Genomic DNA, 15,132 nt, shown 5'->3' with positions numbered 1-15,132 from the left:
GCAAATGAAATTTATTGTATAGACATGGGTAAGGACAGAATAACATTTCAGACAGCAGAGTCAGAAAGAGGAATTATGTACACAAGGAATGTAACTTTTATTTTTTTCCTTTTTTCTACATGCTGGGAAAGAAGGACTCAAAAGTGGGGCTGTTAATCAGAAGAGGCCATTGAAAAAGATTGTAATTGGGAGCACAAAGGATGCTACATCCCCCTGAGCCCTAGGAGAGTTTCCCCTAACACAGGAGAGCCGACCCTTTTGGAGGGGCGGTGGAGGCAAGAGCCCTCAGAAAATATGCTTGAGCATCTCTTTCTCCTCTGAAAAGAAGCTGAGTGGTGTAGTTTGAAACACTGTCAGCAAGAGGAGCAAAGGAAAGCTTGTTTTCGCAATCTGTGTAGGGAGGCATTTGAGCATCAACTTTATCTGAATGAGAAAGACACACTAGAGCCACAGCCCTCTTCTCCCTGGTCTCCTCCTGAATTGGATCCATAACCTCCTCTAGAGCCACCACCTCTTCCTTCTTCTGAGCAAGACCCCCTGCCTCCAGACCCACTGCCTCCAGACCCACTGCCTCCAGAGCCATAACTTCTTCCTCCTCCAGAACCAGACCCCCTGCCTCCAGACCCACTGCCTCCAGAGCCATAGCTTCTTCCTCCTCCAGAGCCAGACCCTCTGCCTCCAGAACCACTGCCTCCAGAGCCATAACTTCTTCCTCCTCCAGAGCCAGACCCCCTGCCTCCAGAACCACTGCCTCCTCCTCCAGAACCTCCAAAGCCAGCCTTGGATGCCACATTGGATGAGATAGTGCTGCTGCTTATAGCTGTAGAGAGAAACCAAGTCACAATGAGCATCCTGTCTCCCTCTACATACCCACTCCTAATACTCCCACTTAAGGGATCCCATAAAGAAGGATCAACCCACATTACTTACATACGCTCACGTTACTGCAGACTTCTCCAGAGATTCTATCGGGGAAGAAGAGGGGGGGGAGAGATACTGTGATCAAATTGTATTTTTTTTATTTTGTAACCCCAGTCCAAGACCCAGCGGTGTGGAACTCTGTCTTCATTAGTGGGGGGAGAGGGGGAATGCCCTGCATGAGGGGGAAAGAAAAGCCAAAATACCTCAGAATGGCTCTTTGGCTTTCACCAGCGACATCCCACCTGACTAATGGGTTTGGGGACGGCTATTTTTTTCCTCATCAATCTCAGCAAATCAGAGTTCCCATAAGGAAACAGTGGCAAATACCACTTCAACGATCCCATTTTCTTCAACAATGACATCATAATTTTAAGACGCTGGTACAGGCCTGCCTTTGGAATGCTCCCACTTCTTTACCTGTAAATGCTCTTGTTTTTCTAAAAGAGGTGGGGAGGACCCTGGATGGGCCAACTGAAAAGAGTCATTTGCCTTTCCAGCTTTTTTAAACAAATGATATTGCGTCTGGTATTCTTAAAATTCACTCAAATAAAAAGTCAAGCTGCACCTCTCATTCTGATCCAGGAGGACCTAGAATAAGACTGTCCCTTCTGTATTCTCTACATGCCGCTACCCCGAGCTGAAATCTTCATCAACTCTTCTCTAAGCTACAGCCCTTCACATACAGCCTAAAGGTCTGCTTAAGCAGAGCTACCATTCCATGACTTATACCTTTCTCTGAAAAGAAGAAAATGAAATCATCTGTCGTCCCCCCCGCTTTTGCTGCCAAATTATAGACTTCTATTTAAGCAATGGCAGAATGTATTTATAGGGCAGCTGGATGGTGCATGGATGAGTATCAGGTGTAGAATCAGAAAGACTCATCTTCCTGTGTTCAAATCTGGTCTCAGACACTAACTCGCTTTGTGACCCTGAACAAGTCACTTAACCCTGTTTGCCTCCACTTCGTCATCTGTCAAATGAGGAAATGGCAAACCGCTTCAGCATCTTTCCAAGAAACCCAAATGTGGTCACGAAGAATTATACACAATAGAAACTACTGAATAACGATTTTTTAAAATTTTTTAAAATTGAACTTGTGTAAGGTGAAATTGTGTTTATTCTTTCAGAGGTGGAATAGGAGATATAATTTAAAACCTTACCTAGGGGATACTTTGGTCTCAGCAATTCTGTTCTACTCAGACCTAGCTTCATAAAATGCCACAGTTGGGAAGGAATTTTACAATTGAGGAAACAGACCCAGAGAGGGCAAGTCACCTGTCCCAGAGCTAATAAGTAGCAAAAATAGAGCTTAAACCAGATATCCTGCCTGAAGCACATCTTGTTTGTTGCTTCCCCTTCCCTTCTGCCACCTTACCCTGACAATTAGCCGGTCCTATTCAATGCAGATATAACTTTTAGCTGCCGTATTTCCCCCTTCTCTGGTCCTTAGCTTTCTTGTGCCTTTCCTCATCCCCAGAATCCTCCCTCTCTGTCATTCCTCCAGGGGAAGAGAGGAGGAATAAGTGCCAACTTGGGGCTTCTATCAGTCTTCATCGCTATCCATAAAATGTGAGTCATCGTTCAGTGCCCTTACCTTTCCTCCTCTCCCTCCAGCAGCCTCTTGTAGGCAGCAATCTCGAAATCCAGGGCCAATTTGACATTCATCAGCTCCTGGTAGTCCTTCAGCAGGCGGGTCAGCTCCTCCTTGGTTTTATGGAGAGCTTCTTCCAGCTCCTCCATCTTGTGTTTGGCATCTTTGAGAGCATGCTCCCCTCGTTGCTCTGCATCAGCAATGGAGTCTTGCACAGCTTGGCACTACAAAAGAAGGGGAAGGAGAGGTTCTGTGGGTCAATGAGAAGCCATGGGAGAGGGCAGCTACACAGCCCAGGGAAAGAGAAAGGCAAAGTGAACAGGAAACAGAAAGGTCGATGGACCAATTCAAGTCTTATTGGGAGTGCCATTATCATTGCTACAATTCTGAAGAGGGCTACAAAGACTTTGCTACTGGTATATGAAAGCACTCCTATCTCTGCATTGTCATCACCAATCGTCATCCCTTGCATTTATGTGTACCAATGTCTACACATCCATGACCTCATTTAGTTTTCATGACAGCACCATGAAATGATAGGCTTGACATTGTTATCCCCATTTTCTTTATTTCTTTTTAAACCCTTACCTTCCATATTAGAATCAATACTGTGTATTAGTTCCAAGGCAGAAGAGCAGTAGGGGCTAGGCAATGAGGATTCAGTGACTTGCCCAGGGTCACACAGCTGGGAAGTATCTGAGGTCAGGTTTAAACCTATTTTAAGAGCCACCTCCAGGTTTGACCCTCAATCCACTGAGTCACGGACTGCCCCATTTTAACATTTTAAAGAAAAGAAAATGGAAAATGTTCAGAGAATGTCTTTTGCCTTTCCTTGTATCTCTAATGCTCAGGAAAGAAGGAAACAAGCCTTTATCATGCACTTAAAATGGGCCAGGCACTATGTGAAGTGCTTAACAAATGTTATCTCATTGGACTGTCACATCAAATCTGGGAAGTATGTGCTACTATTATCCCCGTTTTACAGGTGAGGAAATTGAGGCAGAGGTTAAGTGACTTGCTCAGTGTCACACAACTAATAAATGTCTAAGTTCTTCTTGATTCCAGGCCCAATGATATAGTCACCTAGATGCACAGTGCTTGGCACATCGTAGTACACAATGTGACTGACTACTTCAATCAGGGAGTTTAGAGATCAAGGATATACTGTAGAATCATCTAATCCAGTTCACTCACTTTACTCAAAGAAGAAACTGGGACCTGGAAACCTTAAAGGGCATGTCCTAGGTCACATAGGGAATAAAAGAACAGAGTTTGAGTCTGTGAGAGAGAGTTCTTGATCAGAAAGCCCAAAAAGTACAATGAGTCTTTGTACGTACAAGAAGTACAATTGCACCCCTTAGAAGGCAGACGCTGAGTCTGTGTGGTGTACAACACAGCACCAAATCAGGAAAAATGTTAATTCCAAGATGTGGGATCATTTCATGTTCAGGCTAATTTTGTCTGCAAATAGTAGAATCCATCTCTGTCTCTGTCTCTGTCTCTGTCTCTGTCTCTGTCTCTCACAGACTCACAAGGCTCTTCACTGCCTTAGAAGAAACTTAAAACTCATTCAGTACACCATCCAAGCCTCCCACTGAGACCAGCCAGAAAGGCAAATTGAAGTCAAGGCTCACCTGCTTTTTCACATGGGAAATTTCTCCCTGAAGTCTCTGGATCATGCGGTTCAGCTCACTGATCTCCATCTTGACTTCCTTCAAGCTCTCTCCATGTTTCCCTGCAGTGATCTGGAGTTCTTCATACTAGAGTTGCAGAGAAAGAAATAGGGAAAGAGGGAAGGAGAAGAGGTTTGTTTGTAGTGGGTTTTGCTTGTTGCCCATGACTAGACCCAGAGAATGATGACTGAACCCCCTCCATGCCCTCCTCCTCAAGACTGATAAACTCTAGGATATCTTCTTTTTAAACCCTTACCTTCTGTCTTAGAATCAGTTCTAGGACAAAAGAGCAGCAAGGACTAGGCAGTTAGGGTTTAAGGGCCACACAACTAGGAAGTCTCTGAGGTTAGACTTGAACTTGGGTTCTCCCAACTTGAAGCCTGACACTCTATCCACTTTGCTAACTTGCTGCCCCTTCTAGCTCATTTTTTTCAGATGAGAAAACCAAAGCAAACAGGGTTAAGTGACTTGGCCAGGGTCACATAAATAGGAAGTATCTGAGGCCGAATTTGAACCTATGTCCTCTCTATTCCCAACCTGGAACTCTATCTACTGTGCTACCTAGCTACTTCAGCTCTAGAACATCTGAAGAAGTCAATGGATGGTAGCTTCTATCCTCTACCAGCCTATAGAGACTAAGATGTCATCTATAATTCTCCAAGGGAATTTGGAAAATAGACCTAGATTTGGGTCCTTTGAGGAAGTAGGGATGATGATAAGCATTATGAATCTCTACTTCAGGCAGTGAATTTATTATCACTTCTAATTACCCATAAGCTTCTGCAGCTCCCTGGCTTGAGTTCAAAATCTATGGTGATGGGACTGGTTAGGTTCTTACTTTGCTGTGATATAGGGCTTCCGCCTCTGTCTTGCTCCTCATTGTAATTTCTTCACACTGGGCTTGGATCTCCTTGATGATGCTATCCATGTCTAGGTTGCGGTTGTTGTCCATGGACAGGATCACATTGGTATCAGTGATGCATTTTTGCATCTGGGATTCCTCCTGAAATAGACAGAACTCTGGTCATGACTCCCACTTGCAGGGATATGGGAAAGTAAGTGAGATCATAGGCAGAACATTTCGGCAGGGTGGGACAACACCCAGACTCCTATTTCAGTGGCCCTCTCCCATTCAAGGACGATGCCTACTTATTGAGTCATGTCACCAATGGAAATGTTGTCTCCGATGCCTTGTTTAAATTTCAGGTGATTGAGAGAGCCAAGATGGCACAGTACCATCAGCAACTCAGTTAAACTCTCCCAACATTCCCCTCTGAAAAAGTTTAAAATAACTCTTCATGACAATTTTGGAGTGGCAGAGCCAACAAAAGGTCAAATTGAGATATTTTCCCCAAGACAACTTCAGAGATCAATAGGAAAGACAATGGGATTGGGGGGACCTGACCTTGAGTTCAGCAGCAGCACAAGCCATGGGAATTGAAGGTGACTGTGGTAGTAGTGGCAGTAGCTTTAAAAACTCAGCTAACAGATGGTAAGGGGGTCAGGCAATAAATGGTCAGAAAGAGTTTACAGGAGATCCTTTGCTGGCACAGGGTGCAGCTGGCATTGATTGGCAACTCTATTGACAATAAGCAATTCTGGGGCAGAATTCTAGTTGATGGAAAAACCATGATAAGAACTATATGAACGGATGCAAAATGAATTGAGAAGAGTCAGGAAATCATTGTGCACAGTAATAGTAATGTTGTAATGATGAGTAACTGTGAAAGCATTGATTACTATGAACAATACAATAATCCAAGGGAATTCCAAAGCACTCTCAATGAAAAGGTGATATCCTCCTACGTAGAGAGAACCGATGAACTCAAAAGTGCAAACTGAAGTAAAATTTTCTTCATTTATTTATTTATTACTTTTTTCACAATATGGCTTCATGTAAATATGTTTTGCACTTTCAAATGTATAACTGATATCATTTTGCTTATCTTCTCGGTGGATGGGGGAAGAATAGGAAGGAGAAAGAGAATATAGAATTCAATTTAAAAAGAAAAGGATATTTCAAAATAAATAATAGAAATTTTAAAAACAAGTGAGGAAAAATAAATTTTTAAAAGTTCACATGACTGAATCTATGATATAGGTGGAACAATTCAGGACATTAACTGTCCTGTCACACATTATACAAGCTACCGCTAATAGTCTCACCTGGAAATACTGCTCAATGGTCTTACCATTTCAGGCTGTCAATGAACTCTCTGTTCTGATCTTCGGAAAGCTCCCTAACCAGCTGGAAAGAGGGCTTCAGTGTCATCATCCCCAATGAACATCAAGAGAAATGATTCTTTTTAAAATCATACCGTTTCAAATAGGACACGTAAGAAGTCAAGTTCTTCTTGCATCAGGTTCACCTTGGTTTCCAGGTCCACTTTGTTCACGTAATCATTGTCCACATCCTTGAAAGAGTAATAAAGTCATAATAATAATGATATGATTGTGGTCAATGTTTATATAGCCCTTTTAGTTTACATAGTGCTTTTCACATGCTATCTAATTAATTGAAGATATTAAAATTGGCAATGAGGACACCAAGCTATCACTCTTTGCAGATGATATGATAGTCTACTTAAAGGATCCTAGAGAATCAACCAAAAAGCTAGTGGAAATAATAAAAATGTTTAGCAAAGTTGCAGGATACAAAATAAACGCACATAAATCACCAGCATTCCTACATATTTCTAATACATCCCAGCAGCAAGAGTTAGAAAGAGAAATTCCATTTAAAATCACATGTTATCTAATTTGATTCCCTCAACCATGCTGTGCAGTAGGTGCTATTATTATCCCCATTTTACCATTGAGGAAATTGAAGCTTAGAGAAATTAAATTGTTTGTTCTGGGCAAACTAGTAAGGATCTGAGACAGGATTTAAATTCAGGACTTCCTGAACGCGTCTATCACTCTATGCACCTCAATGTTTCCATATCTTCTTGCCTCCCCTCTATGGTTTCTCATGCTCCTAAACCCCAAGTGCTTCAAAAAGTGATGGTGAAATTCTTCCCATCCCCAGGCCTCCCACCTCAAAGCCTTCCTTCATCATACACAAGTTCCTTCAGCATTTTCTTTGAAGTTCTTCCCCTAATAAGCCTTGCCCAATTTGCCTTCCTACACAGAGCTTTTTAATCCTCTTGTTGCATTTCTGAGAGATCTTGGGGTTATATGTTCAAAGAATGTTCCCCATTTTCTTGATACATATTGGAGTAACATTCAGAATATTCCAGCGACAAGATACCAAGTAGTCCAAACTCCTTTTTATAGTTAAGACAAACCTGAGGCCCAAAGAGATAGAATTGCTTATTTAAAGGCATTCCTCATGGATGCCCTTTTCTCCTTTGTACTCTTTTCCCCCTGACTAATGCTATATGCTCTAAAATAAGAAACAGTCCTATGTGTTTATATCATTATACTTGACTCAAATCACTTGCAACTATCCCTGTCAAAAGCAACAATCATGAAGTCATTGAAAAAGCCTGGATAAGCTAAATCCCTAGCTACTGCCATATTGGCTGCCTTCTGCTACCAGAAAGGGCTGCCTTTCAAAAATAAAAGTGGGGAAAGGGGTAATATCATGATGGGCCATAGGAAAGTCACTCTGCTGCATTCTCCACCAAACTGAGAGTCCTTGACTTTCCCAGGGTTGGGTAAGGACATCAAGCAGATTACTTGTGAGCAATAAAAATAGATGGTCCCACAAGGAACACTTCTCCTCCTTCCCCAAAAGAGAGCTTTGCATCACTTTCTGAATATCCATCTTTGTTTCCAAAGAATTACTCCACTAGGCTATAAGCTATGGGAGGGAAAATATCATTTTGTAATTATCTCTGTACTCTAATAAAGAGTTTTTATAAAAAAATAAATGGATCAATAAATGAATGAATAAATGGCCAAGACAGAAACTTTTTAAAAGGCCACCAGCATTTCTTGGACTCCTTTTGCCTTCAGTTTTGCCTTTTTCTTTCCTAGGGCTCAGAGACTAGGAATAGGTTGCTCCAGAGATAAAGAAAAGCTATTTTGTCACAACTAGGATGAATGCTCACCTGTTCTGCCAGAGAGAGAATATACTAAAACCCCCTGTCCTCCTTGGAGCACTCTACTGTATCTTCCCCAACCCTTCAACTCTCTTCTTCCTAGTACATCTCCCTGGTCCTTCCTATACTGAGAGATCTCCTTCCTGTTCTAAGCTGCCATTTGAAGACAGTGAGGTCCCTCTCTAGCCAAACACCCCATCTTTCTCTTACCTTCTTAACTGTCACAAAGTCATTCTCACAGCTGGTACGTTTGTTTATTTCCTCTTCATACCTGTTAGGATCCAGAGGAAAGAGATCAGTGGGAGCTTTGCAGGATCATAAGATTGAGACCAGGAAGGATCTTCAGAATTCATTGAGCCTAATATCTGCATTTTACAGATGAAAAATCTGAGCCCCTGACAAGTAAAGGGATTTTGTTCCGGGTCCCACAGGTAATAAGTCAGAAGATTGGAAGTCAGTTTATTTCATTCTAAATCTGGTGCTCCCTCCACAATGCAAACTTCCTCTCCTGCCCTTTTTTGTTTTTTGGTAGGCTTACCCCCAAAACACCCCATATCCTGGGATTTACAGCAGTTTTAATTGAAATCATCTTAGTTGGGAATGACTCTCCTTGAAAACATGATAATAATAGCCAGAGGAATAATAACAGTATATTATATCACTGTAAATAACAGCATTATTAATAATAACTATATGAAATGCAATTTCTAAGACCTCTTCGTTTTAGAAGTGTTATCTAAGGAATAGTTTGAAGAAATTCAAAGGAGACATTCTCTGTCCCAGAAACTCATTTGTAGAAAAATGTTCTCCCAGAGAATGTATTGTGTTTATTAATATTCATGCTCCATTGGTATTTCCCCAGATATTCTTACTTACTTCTTCTTAAAATCCTCAACAAGATCCTGCATGTTGTTCAGTTCTGAGTCTTGCTTCGTTCTCTCTGCCACAAGAGAATCTACCGTGCGCTTCAGGCTGCTGATGTAATTTTCAAATAAGGGCTCTAGGTTGGTTGTTTGGGAACTGACATCAATTTGCTGGAGCATCTCCCACTTGGTTGTCAACACCTGGTTCTGCTGCTCCAGGAAACGTACCTGCAATTTCCCAATCCCCAAGACTTAACCTTCAGCATCCTTGCAAGTCATGAGCTCTTCACTTCACTAGGGCTCAGAAACTAGGAATAGGTTGTGCCAGAGATATGGATAAACTGCCAGTCACAACCAGGACTGATCACCCATTTGACTAGCCAGAGAATATACTAATACCCTCCTTCCTTGGGACACTCAACTGCCTCATCCTTTACCCTTCCCATCCTGAGAGATCATCTCTTTGATTCCACCAAGCAGCCCCCAAGACTCCAGAAGGGCTCCTCCCTAATCCTAGTGGAATTCCTGGCAAAGCTTTCATATATGCCAAGGAAAACCAAAAACCAGAATTTACTGGCATTGTGCCCAAGAATGGTTATTGTGACAGGACTGGAGGGCAGGGTTTCTCCAAGCTCTTAAGAGCCTTGTGAGTTTTAGTTACACCTGCTATGCAGTGGGAGCAAACCCTATAAAATTCCAAGGTGACCTCAATAAAAAGACTTTATGGTCATGGAGGCATGAAATCTGCTTTTAAAGGCAGAGTTTTAATTTACCAAAAAGCCCCGATTTTGGTAGGCATGTAAGTTTGTAAGTTTCTTGGAGGGCTTACCCCACAGAGAGAAGAGACTCACAGAACAGAAGTGGGAAGGACCATTCTACTCCCTTGAAATGTATCTCTAACTTGGCATAAAAGATTAGGCAGATTAGTGGACCACCGTCAAAAATCAATGAGCGTTTTTTATGTTGTTTTTGGATAGTATGTTTTCTCACAAATTTAAATCCCAATACTCCTTCAGCTAGACTGAAATGAGAAAGCCAGTCATAAAGTCTTTCAAAATCCAGCTAGAATCCCACCTTTTATAAAGCCTTTCTTGAACCCCCTTAATGCTGGTGCCCTCCCTTGTTATTTGCCACCACCACCCCCAATTTTTCCTGTATGCATCTTGTGAGTATAAGTGTTTGGATGTTGTCTCCCTTCATTAGATCGTGAGCTCCTTGAAAATAGGGACTGACTTCAGCCTTTCTCTGTATCCCTACTGTACTGGAGTACAGTGCCTAGCACATAGTAGGGCACTTAATATATGTCTGGCTGGATGAAAAACTGAGCCTGCTACTACCATAGGCAAGGTAGAATTGTCCCATCTCTCCATTTCCCTTTGTACCATGCAAAGTATCCAGTTCATTAGTTTATCATCGTCCACTGGCAACCCCCAGATAAAATTAACTGGCCATGGTTCCTTTTCACTAATCACTGACTCAACCAAGACATACTGAGCGAAGAAGATCTCAGGGTCTCCTACTCACCTTGTCGATGAAGGTAGCAAATTTATTATTGAGTTTCTTGATCTGTTCCCGTTCCTCGGATCTGACATTCTGGAACTCCTGATCAACTTTTATATTAAGAGGTTCCAGAAGATTTGGGTTGACAGTAACTTCATGAATGCCACCTCCAGGGAATCCTCCAGGACCAAAGCCACCAGATCCACCAGGGCCACCAAAACCACCACCTGGCCCAAACCGACCTCCTCCAAAGCCACTTCCTCCAAAACTGCTGCCTCTGCCAAAGCCGCCTCCACCAAAGCCGCCTCCGCCAAAGCCACCTCCGCCAAAGCTGCCTCCGCCAAAGCCGCTTCCGCCAAAGCTACCTCCTCCGCCAAAGCTGCCACCTCTGCCACCAAAACCACTGCCCCCTCTGGCCACACTGATGGAGATGCTTCTGTTCCCTCCGAGGCCAACAAGACTCTGGCTGCTCATGCCTCCACCATGGCGCATCAAACAGGGGGAACTGCTGACAGACCTCCGACTTCCACTGGAGACCACCGCAGAGCCTCCACTGAAGCCTCGGCCCCCTCCTCTTGAGCAGGACCCACTGTAACCCAAGCTTCCTTTGTTTACGGAGCTCGCACTGAAATTACAGCTTCCTCCACCACCACCACTTCCTCCTCCTCCACGAGATCTACAAGAGAACTGGCGGCTCATGATGACAGTCCAAAGAAGGAAAGAAAGTTCCAATGTGTGAGGCAAGTTAAGGCTGAAGACTCAACTCCTCTGATGGCTAATCTTAAGGGTCCCCTTATATACCTGAGGAGGAGGCGTCTGTACTCCTGGGTGTCACTATGCTTATGCATGGGTTTGGTCTGCCTGGAAGCTATGTGTGTTGAGTGATTATTGGGCTAATAGCCATTAAGAATCAACTAATCAGCTGGATCCCAAAACTTGCTTTGATTGCGAATGTCTCTTGTTTATCTGGGCATCTGACACGCAATTTGATTTTTGTGAAATCATCAGAAAAAGGAGATCATGGGCATCCTCCAAACTGGGATTCAGGTTTCCCAACTGGAGGGAGAACATTCTGCAGTCTTCTGCCCTCAATTCTGAGTCTTTCTCAAGAAAGACTGGCTATCAGTCAGAATGGTGCAGGCTGACTACCTGACTTTGAATAATGGGAAAAGTGATAGAAAGTTTGGGAGTCCATTTGCTGTCTTAAAGTCCTCTTTGCTTCAGGGCAAGTATCAACAAAAGAAAGCACAATATGAGACTTAGGACTAGAAAGGACTTATGGGATCAGTTCTCAGAGATCTTGGGTCCCTAATTTTTTTTCAATATAATGGGATCTTTTATATTTTCTTAAACCCTTACCTTCTGTCTTAGGATGGCTACTAAGAATCACTTCCAAGACAAGAGAAGTAAGGTCTGGCGATTGGGGTTAAGTGATTTGACCAGGATCATACCACCTAGGGAGTGTCTGAGGTCAAATTTGAACCCAGAACCTCCTGACTCCAGGCCTAGCTCTATCGACTGAGCCACCTGGCTATTCTGATATTGTGTATTTATTTTATGCATTTAAAAGCATATGGTTGAGAAGAGTTGCATGCATAGGCTTTACTAGAGAGTCAAAGGGACTCATGGACACTAAAAAAAGAACCCCTAATTAATCTCCTCATTTTATAAACTGAAGCCTTGAGAGGGATTTACCCAATTTCACACCGCCTGAATTTGAACAAGTCCTCTGACACCATATCCAGAATACATTTCACTGCAGCACTCTACCTTTTCATACATATTCCGTGGCCAAGGAGGCCGTCAAGAAATTCTGATTTCATAAAAATCATCCCTCTGAGCTGTCTTGGTGGTGATAAAAAGAGTGGGTAGGGGGAGCTGAGGAACCTTTCCTACTTTCTTTGCTCCTTTTCCTCCCCTCCCAGGGCCCTGAAGAACTCATCCAGGGTACATGATTTGGATGAGCAAAGAATCATGGACTCCAGTTCCTTGGAAGAAGCTGACCGTCCACCCAGGCAAACCCTGTCAGCACTATTCCCTGGCCTAAGACCTATGGCCCTTCTGAACCTTGCTATCTGCCCCACTGTTGTACTCTTAAGACTTTTAGCATTTTCAGTTGACCTACAGGGTGGATTTTATTATGTGCATTGGCTTCTCCAATGAGAATCTGAGCTCCTTGAGATCAAAGATTGTCTTGCTTTTTAAATTTGCATCCCCAGCTCTCAGCATAATGGTCTTGACACTAAGCAAGTGCTATGACTAGTTTAAAAAGTAGTTGAGTGAAGAATCTGGGAAATTCAATCAGAGGTAACCTAGAGAGCATAAAGAGAATAGTAGCCATTGCATGCACCCCTCCCCACTTCCAAGTATACAAACTTGCGGAGGGATTCTTTTAATGACTTCACACAGAATCCCGTTGTTTTATGATAAATCTCAAAGATAGTCAAACATCTGTAACACAATGGATTTCTGGCTATGCTGATTACATTCACCATATGTGGTTGATTACCCAAATTAAAATTCATACCAAATTTTTTTCCTTCCTCCATGTTGCTTTTAGGTTGGGAGAAAATGTTACCTTTTATTTTTGGCAGTGATATTAGCATGGCACAGGGGGAAAAAACATTGAATTTGGAGATGAAGGACCTGGTTTCAAACCTTTGATCTTACTACCTGTTGAGCTTTGGCAAGTCTCTGCACTTTTTTTGACTCTCAGTTTTCTCATCTGTAAGATGTAGGTACTGCACTATATGATCTCTTGAAGTTCCATCATCTCTAAATCCATGATTCAGAAAAAAATGGTGTAACATTCTTTTTCTCATTGGCTTTGACCATCCATTCTTGGAAACCCAAATTACTTGTACCAGATCCTCAAAGAACTTAAGCTTAAGGTGTTAACCTGTAGGGAGGTAGACTTTTGCAGCTCCCAAAAATGCCTGATTCACAAAGACATGCTTAGAAACAGAGAGAATCAATCCTGTGTTCTTCGTTTGGCTTCTAAAATTACATATAAGCCAATAAAAATTCTAAGCTACAGAGATTAGTAGTGACTCTCAATGAAAAAATCAAATGTTTCATTATCTATAGGTATCTAGACAACATCCTGATTGTTCAAGATTTTGCCAAAATTTTGCTACGACTATAAAGAGACAGTGTTGGCATCTTAAGTGTCTTATGCCAGCCATCACTTTGCCCTTTGAGCAGTACTAATAAGTATCACAGTTGGAATAGCATCCTAGTACTTCTGATTCCAGCTCTTCCTTCCCTTTCCTAATAAAGTTCTTGATCCCACATTCATTGCCTCGAATGCATTCTTGCCTAAGACTTATTTTCATAGCAATGTCCCTTATGAAACCATTTCATTATGATCTGGAAGTCAAGTTGGAAAGGAAAGTTACATCCAGGATGCTCACATGACTTTCATGAGATGAGAGTCACAAGCTCTAATTCCTTCCATTTAGAAGAAGATGACCCATTCTACCCAGTCAAATCCTTCCAGCACTATTCGGTGACCTAAGGCCTATTGTCCTGCTGTTGGACCTTATATTGTAACAAAATATAGCTATTATTAGTAGTTGGGAAATGTTTATATTATACAAAATAATAACATGCAAATGATAAAATTTAAAATATCTTCTTCATAAAGATTTTAATGTGCCAAAACAGAATCTAACATGAAAATTATCAATAAGTATATAATCACATATGATATCACATGTATGATAGTACATGTATATTATCTAATCCTTCTAGAATTAGATTCCGTGGAATATCTGTCAGATCTAGAATAATTTACCTGTCAGATCTATGGATAAGGGAAAAATTTATGACCAAACAAGAAATGGAGATATAAAATGGAAAATTTTGATCATATTAAATTTTAAAGATTTTGCACTAATAAAACCAATGCAGCTAAGATTAGAAGGAAAGCAGAAAACTGGGAGCCTCATTTCTCAAATATATAGAGAACCAAGTCAAATTTATGAGAATACAATTCATTCCCCAGTTAATAAGTGGCCAAAGGATCTGAATAGCATATGAGTTATTAAGTAACTTGGATTGATTACAGATTCTTGGTGAGTAAGAGTAGGCGAGGGAAAGAGTGTTGAAGGGTTGCCATAAGAAGCCAACTAGAATCTTCCTAGAGGTTCCTTAAAAGAATTCCCAAGAACCCTAGGGGATCTGTGGAAAAGTAACAGGCACTCTTTTGGAGGGTCTGAGACTCAAAATGGTGGATGGTTGGATCTTTCCTCTGGAAATCCTGGAAGAGTTGATGACAGTTGGTTTTGGAAGACACTTGGAGATTTGGAAAAAGTTTATGGAGGAGATCATCTGTGAGGATTGACTGACTTTGCTTTCTTTTTGACACTACAGAGGAGGAGTAGGCCAGCAGGGCCCTGAGAAAGCTAACTGCTAGAACCTGGTAGAAGCTGGACTGATCTCTAGCTGGAGAAAGAAGAAGGAGACAGTGGATTTCTAATATTTATAAGAAGATAATTAATAAGTATAGTTTAGTGAGATTAGATATTAAATATTTA

At 41.9% G+C, this 15,132-nt stretch overlaps 1 protein-coding gene across 1 annotated transcript; it reads right to left on the bottom strand.

The window, feature by feature from the left end:
- On the bottom strand, positions 1-11,347 carry LOC130454424 (keratin, type II cytoskeletal 2 epidermal-like). Its single transcript, XM_056798166.1, has 9 exons — positions 10,619-11,347; positions 9,108-9,322; positions 8,442-8,502; positions 6,504-6,599; positions 5,024-5,188; positions 4,147-4,272; positions 2,516-2,736; positions 931-965; positions 1-820 (listed from the first exon to the last, which is right to left on the bottom strand). Exons 1-9 carry the CDS (start codon positions 11,291-11,293, stop codon positions 420-422), a joined length of 1,995 nt encoding a protein of 664 aa, XP_056654144.1. The 5' UTR covers positions 11,294-11,347; the 3' UTR covers positions 1-419.
- Between the last annotated feature and the right edge of the window lie 3,785 nt (positions 11,348-15,132).

This window comes from Monodelphis domestica, chromosome 5, assembly GCF_027887165.1.
Source record: "Monodelphis domestica isolate mMonDom1 chromosome 5, mMonDom1.pri, whole genome shotgun sequence".
NCBI lineage: Eukaryota > Metazoa > Chordata > Mammalia > Didelphimorphia > Didelphidae > Monodelphis > Monodelphis domestica.
This window is presented reverse-complemented; position numbering and strand designations above follow the sequence as displayed.

Excerpts from the sequence above, each read along its gene's own strand:
- LOC130454424 (XM_056798166.1), bottom strand. The coding sequence starts at position 11,293 with ATGAGCCGCCAGTTCTCTTGTAGATCTCGTGGAGGAGGAGGAAGTGGT. Across the intron at positions 8,503-9,107 it reads GTTGAGGATTTTAAGAAGAA|GTATGAAGAGGAAATAAACA; the intron begins GTAAGTAAGAAT and ends GGATCCTAACAG. Across the intron at positions 5,189-6,503 it reads TACGTGTCCTATTTGAAACG|GAGGAATCCCAGATGCAAAA; the intron begins GTATGATTTTAA and ends TGTCTATTTCAG.